At 36.6% G+C, this 19,996-nt stretch overlaps 1 protein-coding gene across 1 annotated transcript in view; it reads right to left on the bottom strand.

Moving 5' to 3' along the window:
• The window catches only part of LOC127868620 (mismatch repair endonuclease PMS2-like), a 52,210-nt gene extending 32,418 nt beyond the window's left edge, over positions 1–19,792 (bottom strand). Inside the window, exons 1-10 of the mRNA XM_052410520.1 lie at positions 19,720–19,792; positions 18,406–18,591; positions 13,205–13,291; positions 12,642–12,744; positions 11,925–12,027; positions 10,142–10,311; positions 4,690–4,768; positions 2,213–2,304; positions 1,314–1,413; positions 89–173 (exon numbers count right to left, since the gene is read on the bottom strand). Of these exons, the coding sequence (XP_052266480.1) occupies positions 89–173; positions 1,314–1,413; positions 2,213–2,304; positions 4,690–4,768; positions 10,142–10,311; positions 11,925–12,027; positions 12,642–12,744; positions 13,205–13,291; positions 18,406–18,583 (997 nt within the window). The 5' untranslated portion in view covers positions 18,584–18,591; positions 19,720–19,792. The remainder of the gene's footprint in view (positions 1–88; positions 174–1,313; positions 1,414–2,212; positions 2,305–4,689; positions 4,769–10,141; positions 10,312–11,924; positions 12,028–12,641; positions 12,745–13,204; positions 13,292–18,405; positions 18,592–19,719) is intronic.
• Between the last annotated feature and the right edge of the window lie 204 nt (positions 19,793–19,996).

Raw genomic sequence — 19,996 nt, 5'->3', positions numbered from 1 at the left:
ACAAGAAAATAATATGTAGATGTAAACAAGACAAAAATATGAAGATGTAAGCAAGACAATAATATGAAGATGTAAACCGTGTACTTACCTTTCTGCACAGTGATTTTGAAGACCACAAAGGGGTACTGGTGTCTGTTGTACTGATGATAAACTTCATTCACGACCTTGCTTAACTAAAACAAAATGCATATTGATTTCTCTGCAAATTGAATGAAACAAATTTAAATAGTAAAGCCACTAATATCAAGTTTCAACAAGAAACATGCCATGTAACAAAGTAAGGTTTACTACATTTAAGATAGAATTAACTTGAATAAGTTTGCAATCCCAAGCCAAATGTACCTGTAAACTACCTGCATACAAAATTCCAGTGCAACAACTATTTTAAGTAATACTGACATTTACTTTCATCCAACTGGTCTGCATGTGAGCTTCCATAATGCAAAGTTTCAGAACAATACCTGAATAAAAACTACCCACAAACTGTAAGAGCCATATCTCCAAACCTCAAGTTATTAAGCAGAATCTTTTGTTCTACTTTTAAGTTACATGGACTTTGACCCGACATGCCCCTAATACAAGCATATGATAGGTCACCATGCTAGGTTGCTTTATCCAAAGTTTTATAATGCAAACTTAAAGCATCTACCAAAAACCTATTATTTGACCCAGCCAGACCAACCAGCTACCCCTCAACCATACCCAAATCTAATAACCAGGATTTTGAATGACAACCTGGTTGAAAATAGCTGCTTTTATCAATATTCACATATTTTTTGCTGATGAAATGAAAGCTCGCCCCATAGTATATATAACACCCACTATTACCACATACTAGTTTGTATCTGAAAAAGGTCATATGGTGAGACTTGTGAGCAATGATAACACAAAACACTCATACAACTTTATGTTGAGTGTAGTGTTCATAGCTCTTATGTTATGTTCAATCCTTGAGCAGTGTATTTCTTAACACACCAGGAGGACACAACTTAAATGTTTCCTTAGTAATAGAGAACTCAAAACATCACCCTGTCCCACTTAGAAGCAAAGTGAAAATGGCTATGGGCAAACAGCATAAAACAAGAACAGCCTCTGAGTAACTCGCACTCTGTTCAGGTTTTATGCTGTTTGCTGCTCATCAGTATCTAAGGTTTGGAAATGAAGCCTTACAAACTTAAATCTAGTAACAAAGGTCTTAAATTGACGATAACTTTCTAGGGGACTACAAATGTGTAAAAATACGTATCTAAGTGGTAAAGGGATAAATCGATACACAAAACCAATGAACATAATGTGCATGGTCTCATGCAAACCTTGGCTGAGTCAAAGGGTCGTCCATTGATAAAGAAGAACTGTCTGTCAGTGCTGCTCCTGCCCTGCCCATGCTCACACTTGGACACAAAACCTGCAATCCTATACCAAGAAATATAGGAATACATTTGAATATAGAGTTCCCTTTTTGTCTAAAGTTTCAGACATTCCTAACTTTTCAGCCTACCCTACATTTTTGAATTTATAATAATAATAAAGATTGAGTTAGTTCTCTGAAGATAGAAGATTCCTGCATATACATATTCTTTTTAAATTTTATTTTTTGTCTGAGAAAAGTATGATACAGCTATTGTAGCTTGACTTGTTTTCGAAACCGACCCTTTTGTAAATCTTGCTTTTATGAAAAACACAATGCTTGTATCCCCTGAAACTTGCCAACAAATCTACACATTTGGCAACTTCATGAACAACCCTGCCAATATGACATGCGCTGAATCAAAATCTAAGATAAGCTTGGCCAATACCAGATCTGACACATCCAAATTTACAGAGCCAATACAAGTACATATTTTTCTGGCGCGGTGTTGAAAATCCTCCATCTAGATATTGTCAAGATAATTTTTTTAAATCAAGATTGAGTCATAATGTGGTTTGTAGAGTGGAAGGAAATGTTTGAGCACTAAATTATCTGGTGGCAATTTTGCTGCAAAGGCCTTAAATCTAACACTACTTCTCAGTGGTGTACACATTATGTTCAATTGGGAAAAGCAGCCAGTATAGCTATTAAGTGGCTAAATATACAGGAATAAAAGGTTGTAATGAATCTACAGTTATAAATAACAAAAATTCAAGGTATCAAAACAGAAAAATTATCAACTCTTATACGCTCAACACAATGTAATGCTAGAACGTATGAATCCACATTTGATGTTAACCTCACCTGAAAGTGTTGAGAAGGTTTTGTTTGAGCCCAAACTCTTGGCATGTGTCCTCCCCTGGTTCTTTCTGCTGAAATCCCAGCAAGCTCTGCATCTAAAATGAAGTAAAATGTAAGATTTTAGAGTGGATGAAAAGTGCCATAAAACCTTTCTGATTTTCTTCCTGATATATCTGTGATAAGTTACGGCTGTGTGTGTAAGGTTATGTATGTAGGCAGTAAGGTAGCTGATTATTATTCTAATCGATTTGCAATTCAAAATACTGAATGTATCGTTATTATTAATTTAAACCATAACATGAGATGTTTGTAAAGTTGTGTAATGCATTCAACAAAGCTATAGCTCAAATGGTGTGGTATTAAACTTTTAAATTGAAAACTATCCAGTAACTATCTATGCAATCAATGTTGGCACATGTAATGTAAACCAATGAAGTAAAATTGTTCATTTTTGAATTTGGGCAAGTCAGGTAATTTTTTTATTCTACACATGCGCGAATACAGAGACCTATCAATGTTTTATTAATATAATTGGTTAATGTGATATACAATCAGGACTGACCTGTGGTTATGATAAATTAAAGTCTGATTACAACAAGAGATGTGTTTGTCAGAAACATAATGCCCCCTATTGTGCCGCTTTGAAATACAATTTCAATATATCATTTGGCAGGTTTAGAAATTATCTCCCTTTTAAAGCTTATTACTTCCCTTGGATTGTATTTTTTTACTTTTGACCTTGAACGATGACGTTGACCTTTCACCACTCAAAATTAGCAGCTTCATGAGATACACATACATGCCAAATATCAAGTTGCTATCTTCAATATTGCAAAAGTTATGGCCAATGTTAAAGTTTTCGGACGGACGCACAGACTGACAGACGGACTGACAGACAGTTCAACTGCTATAGGCCACCCTACCGAGGGCATAAAAAAATAAACTAGTGTGAACAAAATCCATACACAGCCAATTTGCTTTGTATTGTTCTTAATATAGTCCAATCAACCTGTTTACGCCCAAGTTCTACATATAATCCAATGAACGTGTTTAGTCCCAAGTTCTACATATAATCCAATTAACCTGTTTAGACCCAAGTTCTACATATAATCCAATAAACCTGTTTAGGCCCAAGTTCTACATATACATATAATCCAATGAACCTGTTTAGGCCCAAGTTCGACATTAAATCCAATCAACCTGTTTAGGCCCAAGTTCGACATATAATCCAATTAACCTGTTTAGACCCAAGTTCGACATATAATCCAATCTACCTGTTTAGACCCAAGTTCGACATATAATCCAATCAACCTGTTTAGGTCCAAGTTCTACATATAGTCCAATTAACCTGTTTAGGCCCAAGTTCCACATCTAACCCAATCAACCTTTTTAGGCCCAAGTTCTACATCTAATCCAATCAACCTGTTTAGACCCAAGTTCTACATATAATCCAATTAACCTGTTTAGACCCAAGTTCGACATATACATATAATCCAATCAACCTGTTTAGACGCAAGTTCGACATATAATCCAATCAACCTGTTTAGACCCAAGTTCGACATATAATCCAATTAACCTGTTTAGACCCAAGTTTGACATATAATCCAATCAACCTGTTTAGACCCAAGTTCGACATATACATATAATCCAATCAACCTGTTTTGACCCAAGTTCGACATATAATCCAATTAACCTGTTTAGACCCAAGTTTGACATATAATCCTATCAACCTGTTTAGGCCCAAGTTCTACATATAATCCAATTAACCTGTTTAGGCCCAAGTACGACATAGTCAAATCAACCTGTTTAGGCCCAAGTTCTACATATATTCCAATCAACCTGTTTAGGCCCAAGTTCTACATATAATCCAATTAACCTGTTTAGACCCAAGTTCTACATATAATCCAATTAACCTGTTAAGACCCAAGTTCGACATATAATCCAATCAACCTGTTTAGGCCCAAGTTCTACATCTAATCCAATCAACCTGTTTAGACCCAAGTTCTACATATAATCCAATCAACCTGTTTAGGCCCAAGTTCTACATATAATCCAATCAACCTGTTTAGGCCCAAGTTCTACATCTAATCCAATCAACCTGTTTAGACCCAAGTTCGACATATACATATAATTCAATCAACCTGTTTAGGCCCAAGTTCTACATATAATCCAATTAACCTGTTTAGGCCCAAGTTCTACATCTAATCCAATCAACCTGTTTAGACCCAAGTTCGACATATACATATAATTCAATCAACCTGTTTAGACCCAAGTTCTACATATAATCCAATCAACCTGTTTAGACCCAAGTTCTGCATATAATCCAATCAACCTGTTTAGACCCAAGTTCTACATATAATCCAATCAACCTGTTTAGACCCAAGTTCGACATAAAATCCAATCAACCTGTTAAGGCCCAAGTTCTACATCTAATCCAATCAACCTGTTTAGACCCAAGTTCAACATATTATCCAATCAACCTGTTTAGGCCCAAAGATGTTGGAGATGTTGTCCTGCATTTCAACATTGCCCTTGCTTGCCACCACCACAGACCGGCTCCTGAAGACACACACAACTATGGAGGTAAAAAACCTACATTGATGCAATCATTGTAAACAAACTTTGAAAATTGTCATGTTAATTGAAATTAGTGATTTCCTTATTTTACATTTTGACACCTATTTCTTTTGATCTTAAATTAATACAAATATTTTCAACAAGAAGGTCAAATGATTAAAGTGCTCAACTGAGACCCTAAGAAATAAACCGTTCTGAGCAGCTGCTGTTCAGAAAGTTTCACAATATACGTAAAAAAGAAACTACCCAAACATAAGACAGCCATGTTATTTAAACCTACAACAATAATTTTCTATATAAAAATACATTTTGGTATTGTTCTGAGCAAGTGTTATGATGAAATAAGTGTTTAAATGGCTTTCCTATAGCAAAGTAACAACAAGAGGGCCATGATGGCCCTGTATTGCTCCACTGCTGAAAAAAGGCTAAAACAAATATTCTCGGCATGTGCAACTACTTAACAAGGGCTGTTTGTAAAACATGCATGCCCCCCATATGGGCTGTCCGTTGTACTAACAGCCATTGTGTGAATACGACTTTTGTCACTGTGACCTTGACCTTTGACCTAGTGACCTGAAAATCAATAGGGGTCATCTGCAAGTCACGATCAATGTACCTATGAAGTGTCATGATCCTAGGCAAAAGCGTTCTTCAGTTATCATCCATAAATCATTTTACTATTTCGGGTCACCGTGACCTTGACCTTTGACCTTGTGACCTCAAAATCAATAGGGGTCATCTGCGAGTCATGATCAATCTACCTATGAAGTTTCATGATCCTAGGCATATGCGTTCTTGAGTTATCATCCGAAAATCATTTTACTATTTCGGGTCACCGTGACCTTGACCTTTGACCTAGTGACCTGAAAATCAATAGGGGTCATCTGCGAGTCATGATCAATCTACCTATAAAGTTTCTTGATCCTAGGCATATGCGTTCTTGAATTATCCGAAAATCATTTTACTATTTCGGGTCACTGTGACCTTGACCTTTGACCTCAAAATCAATAGGGGTCATCTGCGAGTCATGATCAATCTACCCATGAAGTTTCATGATCCTAGGCGTATGCGTTCTTGAGTTATCATCCGGAAACCATTTTACTATTTCGGGTCACCGTGACCTTGACCTTTGACCTAGTGACCTCAAAATCAATAGGGGTCATCTGCGAGTTATGATTAATCTACCCATGAAGTTTCATGATCCTAGGCGTATGCGTTCTTGAGTTATCATCCGGAAACCCTTTTACTATTTCGGGTCACCGTGACCTTGACCTTTGACCTCAAAATCAATAGGGGTCATCTGCAAGTCATGATCAATGTACCTATGAAGTTTCATGATCCTAGGCCCAAGTGTTCTTGAGTTATCGTCTGACAACCACCTGGTGGACGGACCGACAGACCGACATGAGCAAAGCAATATACCCCCTCTTCTTCGAAGGGGGGCATAAATATAGGCCCTATTTAAGCACATGTACACTTTTTTGACCCCCTGGGCTGGGTCAAATTTAACCCCAGGGGCATAATTTGAGCAAACTTTGTAGAGGACTACTATATCTTACTACATACAAAATGTGGTAGCCCTAGGTCCTAGAGTTAAGGACAAGAATATTTTTAAAGTTTTCACAAAATAAGCAAGATATTAGCGTATATAATGTTCAAATTTATGTACCGCAGGTCAGGGTCAAATTTGACCCAAAGGGCATAATTTGAACAAACTTGGTAGAGGACTATAAGATGTTACTGCATACCAAATTTGGTAGCCATAGTCCGAATGGTTTTCGACAAGAAGATTTTTTTAAAGATTTCACAAAATAAGCGCTTTATAAGCTTTTATTCAAATTTGTGACCCCCCGGAGCAGGGTCAAAGTTGACCCCAGAGGCATTATTTGAACAAATTTGGAAGAGGTTTATTAGATGTCACTACATACCAAATTTGGTAGCCCTAGGTCCAGAGGTTATGGACAAAAAGATTTTTAAAGTTTTCACAAAATAGGCCCCATATAAGCGTATGTTCAGTTTTGTGACCCACCGGGCAGGGTCAAATTTGACCCAAGGGGCATAATTTGAACAAAGTTGGTAGAGAACTATTAGATGTAACTACATACCAAATCTGGTAGCCCTATGCCTTATGGTTAAGGACAGAAAGATTTTTTAAGTTTTCACAAAATAGGCACTAAATAAGAATATAATCTATTTTGTGGCCCCAAGGGCAGGGTCAAATTTTACCCCTGGGGCATAATTTGAACAAACTACGTAGAGGACTATACAATGTCACTACATACCAAATTGTGTAGCCCTAGGCCTAATGGTTATGGACAAGTTTTTTTAAAGTTTTCACAAAATAGGCATTATATAAGCATATGTTCAATTTTGTGACCCCCGGGGCAGGGTCAAATTTGACCCCAGTGGCATAATTTGAACAATCTTGGTAGAGAACTATAAGATATCACTACATACCAAATTTGGTAGCCCTAGGCCGGATGGTTATGGACAAGTAGATTTTTAAAGTTTTCACAAAATAGACCCTATATAAGCGTATGTTCAATTTTGTGACTCCCAGGGCAGGGTCAAATTTTACCCAAAGGGCATAATTTGAACAAACTTGGTAGAAGACTATAAGATGTCACTACATACCAAATTTGGTAGCCCTTTATAAGCATATATTCAATTGTGTGAACCCCAGGGCAGTTTCAAATTTGACCCCAGGGGCATAATTTGAACAAACTAAGAAGAGAACTATTACATGTCACTGCATACCAAATTTGGTAGCCCTATGCCATAGGGTTATGGACAAGTAGATTTTTAAAGTTTTCCCACAATAGGCTTTATTTAAGCATATGTTCAATTTTGTGACCCTCGGGGCAGGGTCAAACTTGACCCCAGGGGCATAATTTGAACAAACTTGGTAGAGGACTATAAGATGACACCACATACCAAATTTGGTAGCCCTAGGCTTAATGATAATGGACAGGAGATTTTTAAAGTTTTTACAAAATAAGCCCTTTATAAGCATATATTCAATTTTGTGAACCCCCGGGCAGTCTCAAATGTGACCCCAGGGGGATAATTATAACAAACTAAGAAGAGAACTATTACATGTCACTACATACCAAATTTGGTAGCCCTATGCCATACGGTTATGGACAAGTAGATTTTTAAAGTTATCCAACAATAGGCCTTATATAAGCATATGTTTTATTTTGTGACCCTCGGGGCAGGATCAAACTTGACCACAGGGGCATAATTTGAACAAACTTGGTAGAGGACTATAAGATGTCATTACATACCAAATTTGGTAGCCCTAAGCCCAATGGATATGGACAGGAAGATTTTTAAAGTTTTCACAAAATAGGCCTTATATAAGCATATGTTCAATTTTGTGACCCTCGGCGCAGGGTCAAACTTGACTCAAGGGGCATAATTTGAACAAACTTGGTAGAGGACTATAAGATGTCACTACACACCAAATTTGGTAGCCCTAAGCCCAATGGATATGGACAGGAAGATTTTTAAAGTTTTCACAAAATAAGCACTTTATAAGCATATATTCAATTTTGTGACCCTCGGGGCAGTTTCAAATTTGACCCCAGGGGCATAATTTGAACAAACTAAGAAGAGAACTATTACTTGTCACTACATACCAAATTTGGTAGCCCTATGCCATACAATGCAGTTTCAAATTTGACCCCAGGGGCATAATTTGAACAAATTTGGTAGAGGACTATTAGATGTCTCTACATACCAAATTTGATAGCCCTAGGCCCAATGGTTATGGACAAGAATTTTGAAAGTTTTCACAAAATAGGCCTTATGTAAGCAAATTTTCAATTTTTTGACCCCCGGGGCAGGGTCAAATTTGACCCCAGGGGCATAATTTGAACAAATTTGAAAGAGGTTCACCCCAGGAACATTCCTGAGAAATTTCATCAGAATTTAGGAGATGTTTAAAGGAAAACTTTACGCACAGACTCACGACGGACACAGGACCATGACATAAGCCCCGCTGGCCTTTGGCCAGTGGAGCTAAAAACTGGAAACATTATTTTTTAATGGAAAAGAACCATATCTTAGTCATCAATGCGATTATTTGAAAAATATGTTCTGACCAAGTTTCATGAAGAAACAATTCTGACTTCAAAAGCTTTTTCTTAAATTATTGACCTTGTGACGTTTTGACCCCACATGTACCAGTTTTGAACTTTGCCAAGGTGCAATTTGGACACATTTCCGACAATGTTTCATAGAGATGTGCAATAAATGTGGCCTATTGAGTGTCAACAAGCTGCTCCTTAAATTTGATCAAGTTTTGTGACTCAGTTTCAAAATCAGATGAGATATCATTGGGATAATCAATGTGAACAAATGTTTTGAAGATTGTGGAATAAATCTGGCCTCTATATTGTTCAAAAGCTTTTTTTAAACTATTAATTAGTGATAATTTTTTGTTGACGCCCCATGACCCATTTTCAATCTTTTTAGAGATATTATTTGAATAAAATTAATGTTTGATCATATTGCATGAATATTGGGCAATTATTGTAGCCTCTACAGTTTTCAAAAGCTAACGGGTATTTGTTTTATTTAACCTAGTAATCTTTTCTTTTTTTTTGCAAAAAGTGCCACAGTTTAAAATAAAGCCCAGATATAATTAAGACAAATGTTCTGACCAAGTTCTATGAAGATTTGGCAATAAAGTAGCCTCCAAAGTGCTCACAATTTTTTTCTTTAATTTGACCTGGTGACCTACTTTTGACTCCACATGATGACCAAGTTTAACACTTGGCTGAGACATTGAGACAAATGTTAAGCCCATAGTTTATGATGATATGGCTTTCTTTTAAATTGACCTAGTGAAATAGTATTACACCCCTTGTGTCCCACTTTGGATCTCAGGCAAAATATCATAAGGACAAAATGTCCTGAGCAAGTTTCATGAAGAATGGGCAATAAATGTACCCTCTACAAGCTTTTTCAGTGCTGATGATGCAGTATGTACCCTTTAGCAGTCTGATTAGTGCATGTGATGCAAATGCCAGTGCTGATGATGCAATAAGTACCCTTTGGCAGTCTGATTAGTGCATGTGATGCAAATGCCAGTGCTGGTGATGCAGTATGTACCCTTCAGCAGTCTGATTAGTGCATGTGATGCAAATGCCAGTGCTGATGATGCAATATGTACCCTTTGGCAGTCTGATTGGTGCATGTGATACAAATGCCAGTGCTGGTGATGCAGTATGTACCCTTTGGCAGTCTGATTAGTGTGATGTGAATGCCAGTGCTGATGATGCATGTACACTTTGGCAGTCTGATTGGTGGATGTGATGCGTATGCCAGTGCTGATGATGCAGTACATACCCTTTGGCAGTCTGATTAGTGCATGTGATGCGAATGCCAGTGCTGATGATGCAATACGAGTTGAGGACGGCCACCATCTTGACAAACTCCCTCTTTAGATTTCTCTGGAACTCCTTGTGACGTACAGGCAGCGTATAGAACAAGTTCTGTAGCATCACTGTTGTGCCCACCTGTAGTGATGTACCAGATAAGGGTGTTAACAAGTAGATTGATGATAATCTTATTATTTTAAATATGGAAACAAAAAGTGCTAACTTGTCATGAAATACACTCGTTTTAAGGTTGGGGTTACATTTATATGCAAAATATGTTTTAATTTAGTGTACGAATGATGGCACAGCTAATAATGGATACAAGAGATTTGTTTGTCAGAAACACAATGCCCCCTAATGCGCTGCTTTTTTTTTTGACCTTTGACCTTGAAGGATGACCTTGACCTTGACCTTTCACCACTCAAACGTGCAGCTCCATGAGATACACATGCATGCAAAATATCAAGTTGCTATGTTCAATATTTCAAAAATTATTGCAAAACTTTACTGTAAGGTTAAGGTTTTGGGACAGGCAGGCAGGCAGGCAGGCAGGCAGGCAGGCAGGCAGGCAGGCAGGCAGGCAGGCAGACAGACAGACAGACAGACAGACAGACAGACAGACAGACAGACAGACAGACAGACAGACAGACAGACAGACAGACAGACAGACAGACAGACAGACAGACAGACAGACAGACAGACAGACAGACAGACAGACAGACAGACAGACAGACAGACAGACAGACAGACAGACAGACAGACAGACAGACAGACAGACAGACAGACAGACAGACAGACAGACAGACAGACAGACAGACAGACAGACAGACAGACAGACAGACAGACAGACAGACAGACAGACCAGACAGACAGGCCAAAAACAATATACCCCCTCTTCTTTGAAGAAGTAGGCATAAAAATGAGAAACATGGCAATGCCATGAAACCAGGTTTTCAATGTTTTAAATATTAATCTAATCTAATTGAAATAATGTGCAAACGTATGTTAGTTTGGCTATTAAACAACCTACACACAGAATTTCAGCACAAAACCTGCATCCTAACTAAACTAATTAGGAAAAAATCTTTTTCTACTTGAATCAACAGTGACCTTGACCTTTATCCAACTGGTCCTAAATGCAATCACAAGCTCGGTCTAGATTACAACATCCTTCACACAAAAATATCAATACAATTCCTCGATCCAAACTCAAGATTTTGAGCAGAAACTGGTTTTCAAGCTCCCGTAACAGCAATCTTGATCTAAGGCTGACTTGCTCGAACGCAATCTCAAGCATGGTCTGCAGGTAAGCTTAACTTGAAAACTTAAGTTATTTCCAAACTAAGCGGAAGCGGGTACAACAGTGACCAAAATCTTGACCTGACAAATGCAATCCTAAGCTAGGTCTCCATGTAAGAAACCTACACTTTAATTGAAAAAAAATCCATTAAAAATGAAGTAATGCCACCAAATGTCCAGACTTTCTAGCGGCAAATATTTCCAAAATATGTCCCTTTTTTAAACAAGCATAAAACAACTATAAAGATACATGCTAACATTTTATAACATGTAAATTAAAAAAACAACATAGTATAACAGAAAAATATGCTAAACTGAAACAGTAATAAATAAGCAAAAACATGTGTGAAATTATTCATTCCACTTTTGCAAAGTGTTCATATAGAAAAAACTAAACATACATTCAAGTATAGATATTATAAAAATGTATTGCAAGTAGTAACACAACAAACCTGTCTAGCCTGAGCAGTTTGCCTTGTTATTTTTCCATTGTGGTCAAACTCTAGCTTTGTTCCTACTGCAGCTGACAGGTGTCGTGTTGTAACACTCAGGTGGCTGTAACAGTCAGTGTATGTTTGCCTTTATATAGTACACATTAAATCTCTCGGTTCAATTCATATTGTAACGGCAAGAAATGTGGCCGAATCTGCCATAATATTTTAACTTTTGTTTGCTTTGATGAATTCCAATTTTTATCTACTTGGCTTTTTCTCGTCACTTTTGGAACATGACCTATATCCGTGAAATTTGTAGTTTTTGAGTCAAGTAACTCAAAATTGGGAAAAAAAAATTGTTTGATACATTTATTTGAACTATAAATATCACAACTTATATAAAACAGAAGTTCACATAAAAATATTATTAAAATGGATATTACAACTTCAAAACTCTTTCTAGACTTATCATTTTTATTACTTAACATAAAAAGTCGAACTGTCCAAAGGGAATAAAGGACTGGATAAAAAAGAAGATATTTTTGCCATAGGGAATATTAGTCCTGGTCTAATACATTGTGTATGGTCTATAGCCTTCTAATAACAAGTATAGAGGTTGAAGAAAAATAACTATAACAAGTATATTTGCAAACAGCAATTCATTGTTTGATAAAACTTTCTACTTCGACCCAAAATTTGAAATCTTTTTCTTTCAAATCCACTTCTTGTTTCTACCTCAATGCACAAAGCGAGCTCAGGGCTTCCCCTCTGAAGCCGAATGTTTCCACATTGACCAAGTCTGTAAACTCCTGTAGCTTCGAGGTGTAATGCTTCAAGGCTGTAAAAACAGGGAAATCATACAAACATTTTTCATGAGTTCAACAGTATGAAAAATTAATTAGGAAGCATTTATTTTTTGCAATCTATGATAAAGACCTGTGACAAGCAACAATGTGTCTTTCTCAATATGCCCTCAGCTTTTCTTCAGCCCAGCATGTATATCTGAGCAGTCTGGTAAGGAGCTACCCTGTCTGCTATATAGTTATGTGAATTTTCGTGGTCTTATTAGCGACATGGTAGCTTCTGACCAGACTTTGTAAATGCACAGGCTGGTCGTGAGCTATGGTGGCTGCATATGACATAAGACCTATTTTTATATGATGAGCCTCATATATGCCTGCATGCGAAATGTGATTAACTTCTGCAATTGAATACATGAATGCGTGAAATACAACAGGTAGTTACAATGGTGCTTTTAATTAAGTATCAATGAAGTATAAATGAAGATTTAAGTATACTTAATCCTTCGAAGTTCTTCTCTTCTACACCTGAACCATTGTCTGTCACCTCTACCAGCTCACTTCCATAATCTTTTAGCTTGATATCTTCAACAAACAAGACAGAAAGTAGATTATGTTTTGTACACAAATGCTATCACCTACCATAATTAATTATTTAAGTTTATCTAATTTACAATAAAACTGAAATTGCATGAAAAGTTCAAACAAATTTACACTGACACATTTTTGTGTGAAAACAAATAATATAAATCAAACTATGTCCATTTATTTTGCTTGCAACATAAAAAAATATTTGAATAATGACTTGACAATGAGCAAACTATGAAAGGTTCAGATAGGAAATAAATTAGTTTTCAGTCTAACAAGCTATGCAGGCTTTCTACTGCCTCATCACAAAAAACTAGGGCAAAAGTAGGGCAAGATTTTAGCAAAAAGTAGGGCAAAGTAGGGATTTTTACTGTTAAAAAGTAGGGCTTAATAAGAAAATAATTACCATTTTTCAGCTGGAATTACAGTTAAATTGATACATATCCTAGTCCACCTGATGCTGTGAGAATGCCTTGTTTTGCCCATCCTTGAAATACAGGCACCTGAAATTTTTATTTCTCATTTAACATCAATTTACACAATGGAAAACAATAATAAACATGTCTTCAAAACATACACTGTTACTCTTATAAAGCAAAGTACAAAAGCCCTTAGTATTAACCCTTTCCTCCATGAATATGTACCAAACTTCACCCACTATGAATATATAAGTATTCTTGCACTAGTACTAAAACAAAGAATTTTCTCACCACAGGCAAGAGTGAATAATTATATTTTTATTATAATTGTATAAGCAAACAGAGACTAAGGTCTTTTCAGTTTGCAAAGGTGTTAAAATGAGTATACAGGGAGTAAAAGATTAAGTAAAATTAGTTTCAAAGCGTACATGTTAGTACGTGTAAGAGCTAAACAGATACTACATAAGCATGAGTATTGGCATGTATTATTGTGTGTTGTATCCATGACCATAAGCAGTTAGAAAACATAATTGATTGCAAGGTTACATTTATGCAAAAAGTATGCAAAAAACCCCACAAGCTCAGCATTTAATATACATAAAAAGCAATCTACAACACAATGCGGTGGAATAGGATATGCACGCTTCAATACACTGGCTAAACATTTAAGTAATATACTCAGTTAGTTATAGGCCTACAATATCTACATGAACCATATAATTTGCCTGGGTACTGCTTTTCTCTTTTTGAGAATAACTGGCAATTAATTTGCTCTTTTTGCTTTCAATCTCATTTCTCTGGCTTCTACATGTCTCCATGGCATTCGTGGTTTTATCTATTTTGGTCCTGGCAACATCAAGTAATGCATGGGCAATATCTATCTCCTTGAAGTCTTTCTTTTTGATTGCAGATGCTAGCCTGTCATAAGCCTCCTTGAACAGGTTGTTTGCTGCATGCATATCTTCCTGTAGGCCTGCCTCATTCTTCTTAACTTCCTTTTCCTTTTCAGATATTTTTCTTTTCCTGTCTTCATTTTTCTTGATAGCCTCTGATTCCATTTCTTGTTGCCTTTTTCTGTTCAAGCTGTACCTTTTTAAGCAGATTGGACTCCTGCTTCTCATCTGCAAGTCTTTTCAAGTATTTCTGATGTGAGTCAGTCACATACTTCATCATTGTTTTGGTTATTGGAACAGCAGTTACATTTCCATCATATTGTTCCACTGCATCTCTTGTAAGTCTCAATGCGTTCAATGACTGCTCAGAAAGAAGGGTGCATTCTGAAGTCAGGATCTTCTTATTGATGGACAGGCTACGTTCCACATCAGCATTCCCATGGGTTAGACATAGAGATGAATATACCAGTTTTTGCAGTGTAGGAAACTTTTGGTTGCCACTTGCAGATTTTCTGCTAAATACTTCATTCCAAAAGTGATCAACTCTCTTCAATTTAGCATCATTACCATACATGACACTGTTTTTAATTTTTTCACTCAGTACACTTTCCACTCATCACATATCATTGCAACTTCATTAGGTGTAATGCCTGGCTTCTCTTCAGCTAGACTTCGGACATATCTCATTGCTGTGTTTTCATCTCTTACTTCTGGATTACATTGAGCATATTTCACCACATTCTGTGTCAATGGAAGTTTTTTTCTCAAGTAATCAGCTGTTACTGTGTAGAACTTTTGCATGTCCCTCAGGAGAGGCTTACGCTTTTCTTCACCTAATTTCCCTAACATTGTCTAGCTTTCACCTGTTTCAATGTCTTTCAATGGTAGGAGGTTATCTTTTTTGTCCATGTCCTTATCCATCAACTTCTTAACAGAGGCATTCTGAACAAGATCCTCCTTTACAAACCTGTTCATCACTTTCTTAAGAAGGTCTGTGGATTCACTATGAAGCAAGTGAATCAAAGGCACCTGATTCTGAAATTGTGTCAAGAAGGGGTTAAATAGTGGTCCGCAGCTGATTACGAACAACAGTTGAATTTTAATCTCTTGTGAAGAAAGTGCTTGACAGATTCTTTTGTATCTGTCATTTCTTTTCAAATGGTGACTTGTGTGGTTCTTTTGACTCACTTGAGACAAGTCCCTCAAGAAATACTGTTTACACCCATCCCAATTGATTTTAAGACGTTCTAGGGCAGGGATGAGGGTCAGCCATCTACACTGAACATGTCTAACAAAGGTAACCCCTTCCAGATCCATATTATCCAATGTTTCTTTGAAATCTTCCTTCTGGCAGGGATGGCTTTTAAACCATTGGAACATATCAATGGCCAGGCTCTCAACATCTTCACCAAAGACATCCAATCCTTTCCTAAAGGCATTGTGAACTACATGTAAAGTATATGGAGTAAAATCAACAAGTCCTTTCAGACCATCTGACTTGAGGCGCTCATTAAGAAGAGTCCAATTTTTTTTATTGACATTGGGCCCATCACTTCCAATACTTATTAACTGATTTACTGGCAACCTCACACCATCTTCTACTTCAAGACTTCCATAATTCCTCATCTACATCCTCTCCTACAGCATGTCCAAACATTGCAGCTTTCAGAAAATGAGTAACAATCTCTCCCCTATTTGTATTCCAAAACCTCAAAAGAATATCACACTGTTTGTTTCCTTGTGCATAACCAGTCTCATCAAACTGAATGGTATATGGCACTTTGCTTTCAATAATTTGTTTACAGAGATTTGTTCTGAAATATGGTCCCAAACCATCTGACAAAATGTATATTTTGGATTTGCTCATTGTAAACTTTTCACTTATTGGCCCTGGAAACATTGCAACAAAAAGTTCTGGTGTGCCATCACATGAACTAAATGTAAACCCATCTTTTGCAACTTTCATGGCCCAAAGTATCTCAGCTGTCATCAGTTGGTCTTTCTGCGATTTGGACAGCCATGGGATCTGTTTTGATGGTCCAGATACAGCATTTCCACCTCCCTGTGATGTGGATGGTTTGTCATGTGGCACTTTAAAAAACATCTGAGTGTTGCTTTTCCTTACCTTGATAGCATCTTTGTGTTTCTGGCCCTGGGCATGGTTTAGTATTTTTGTTGCACCAGTATTTCCACACTGTATAGTTTTCTTACAAAGGAAACAGTAACCAGCAAAGTCAGAGGAAGAGTCCTTTTCACACAAAGTATTTAATTGATGTTTATTACAATCGGTTTTCCCAAGCCAGGAAGTGTTAAATTTGGTTTTTCCATGTGGCATTATGGCTGGTTAGTATTGACTAGCATGCAGGAAAACTAATGCATCTAATACCTGTAAAGACAGTTAGCTAAACATGCACAAGCAGATAAGCTACAGTATAGATGCTAGTGTACTGATGTCAACAATATTTGTTCGCAAGTTGATATTTTTGCTATTAATAGCAAGATAACCTGTTCGCTAATTAACTCAATAAGAAACAAACTGGATTAATCAGAAAACCAACTTTGATCTTCTGTAAAAATCACAAAATAATCAGTTCCCTAACTCATCCACACTTAAAGCACTTGAAATATAATTGACAAGTACACTAAGCACCTGCAAAAAAGAAAAAGAGTGGTTACGAGTAATTGTTATGTTAGTGAAACTGACTAGTTTTAGTACTAAAATGGATATTGTATGGATCTAAGTTGTTAGTATATCACTGCTGCAACATAGTATTGACACAAAGCAAATCAAGGCTGGTCAAAGCAGTTGGTCAATGCAGTGACTTATATCAACCTACAAATGCCACAGTGTTAATCAAATTCTAATCAATTTATTAATTTTAAAGTAGATGTGTGTCCATAGGACACAGATGCCCCCACAATTTGGCTCTGTCACAAAGATTCCTATCGTTTGCTAAATTAGGGGCCATAACTCTATAGATATCTGATACACTTGCATCAAAATACTCAGGTATACAACTTCACATGCTGACAACTATTCACAGAAAGATGGCTCTAGCAGTTATACTTTTGAGTTCTGCGCCACACAAACTTTGGGCTATGGACAGCCAGATAGATGGACAGACAAACAATGGCAAATCACCCCCTCCCTTTTTTGTGGGGTAATACAAAATTATTTATGTTTAATATGACAGTTAGGAAAAGCAAGCTTTACATATAAACTTAAATTATTTTGTAAGAAAGGAAAGCAGCATCTGCAATTACGACTTTAACCCATAAGGTTTAAAACACAGCATGGCATTTGTGGGTTCCCTCAGCTAGTAGCATCATTGGGAAAAAAAGAAGCTTGGCAGTGTAAAGTCTAGATGAAGCGTGCATATCTGTCACCTCTATTTCAAGAAGCACATATGTTATAATTAAATAGAACATTGATGTATTTTCACAGTGTACAAAGATATTATCTTACCTAAAGACCAGTATGTCTGTACTGACTAGCCAAGGAGCCATGGTGCGTTCAAGGATGGACATCACAAGGTGATCCCCCACCCACATCTGAACTGTACTCATTACAAAGATTCATACTGAATGGAAATTCTGAAAAATATCTAAAGAAGAATCATGTAAGCCTTCATTTTACATTTTATTTATTTTACTTGCAAAATGAAAAAGTAGGGATAATAGGGCTATTTTTGAAAAAAGTAGGGAAAAGTAGGGTTAAGACAAAAAAGTAGGGACAAGTAGGAAAAAAGTAGGGACCAGTAGAAAGCCTGGCTATGTGAAAATCTCTGTTAATGCCTACCAACAATGGTAGCACCAGCGTCAATGCTGTTTTCCAGCAGTTCCTTAACTGCTGTTGCAAGAGTAAGTACCACTTGACCAGAACATATGCGATGTATAGAGCTTTTGTCAATAGCACATATATTTTTAGCAGATGGATGATCAACTGGAACGTCTTCCACTTCCTTGATTTCATCCATCTCTTTTCCTGTAAATAAAATTCTCACTAGGTTTTTAAACAAGAAATATAAATGGAGTATAACAGGAATTTAGAAAATAATTATGTTTTGACAAGTTAAATAATGGTATAAAGTGTAATGTGTATGATATTTTGTCAATTTGTATTCTTTAAGTCTTATTAAGTCTACTTGCCAGCTGTACACCACTACCTCAAAACAGTACATTATGTATGAATTGTTGTGTGTTTTCCATTTGAAACTGTTATTGGAAATGATCATGTCCTTATGCCATTGAGTCTAGTATTATAAATGAATGGCTGCAACAACTGAATTATTTTATGTCAATACCAAATTCACAAATATAATTTATATAAGCGGTATTTCAATAAGACAATAGTGTCTGACTACCACTCTTGAGGTTGCGGGTTCAATACCCCACTTGAGCTCCGTGTTTTCACAATAATGGTGACGATGCAAACACAAACTGTGAGTAAGTACACGAGTCTGAGCATTGTGTAATGGTTTTAGGAAGAGCCTTGTGTAGTGGTTGACCCCTGTAGCCAAATGTCTGGGGCCTCGAAACATTAAGAGCGGGAGGGGTGTAGTGATTTAAGGCCTTGCTGATGGGGCTAGCTCTTTAGTGACGAAGTAAGTGTCCGACTACCACTCTGGAGGTCCTGGGTTCAAGCTCAAGCTCCGTATTTTCACAATAACATTTATCAGTGCTGTGTATTATTCAACGCAGATATGTAAGTTGTGTAAGGTAGTTAGTTGTACAGTTCAAAAAAATGCATTTCTCCTTTAAATATAAAGTTCTCTGACTGTGTTTATTGTGCAATGTGCAAATAACTTTTGCTACTACTACTTGATCGATCATTGAGGCAACACAAAATACAGAACTTGCCCTGATCCAATGAGTTTCCTAGTGCTATCATTAAACGCATATAACTATGAATAAGATTTTAAAGAATATTTTAAGGTGCTCATAAACTGTTCGAAATACGTCTATAAATATCCGAAATTATTGTCCGATTAATTCATAATCATTTTCCTTTTGCATTCTAATTCTAAACACATTTATTTATATCATCTTGTCTATGCAATTAAAAGTAATTTAATATTAAGTTTTTTGTTACACAAAGCACTTTCGAACTTACGTTTTTATTAACAAAATAACTTAGTAACTAGTTCATAATTAACATTTCCCGCAAAAACGTCGGTGAAGAAAATTACCTTTGTTGGGCGCAGGCGAGGTATAAAACCCGGAACTATCCGGAAATCTTTATGGTAAAACCCGGATCCGATATAAATGGTTATAACTTCATTATTATTCGTCCGATATTAATTATAATGGTACCGTTGTAAAGAAGATCCTCTACAGATTCTAACCATATCAAAATATTTTATGGCAGGGTCGTAGTCGGCCTGTAAATC

Source organism: Dreissena polymorpha, chromosome 2, assembly GCF_020536995.1.
Source record: "Dreissena polymorpha isolate Duluth1 chromosome 2, UMN_Dpol_1.0, whole genome shotgun sequence".
Taxonomy (NCBI): Eukaryota; Metazoa; Mollusca; class Bivalvia; order Myida; family Dreissenidae; genus Dreissena; species Dreissena polymorpha.
This window is presented reverse-complemented; position numbering and strand designations above follow the sequence as displayed.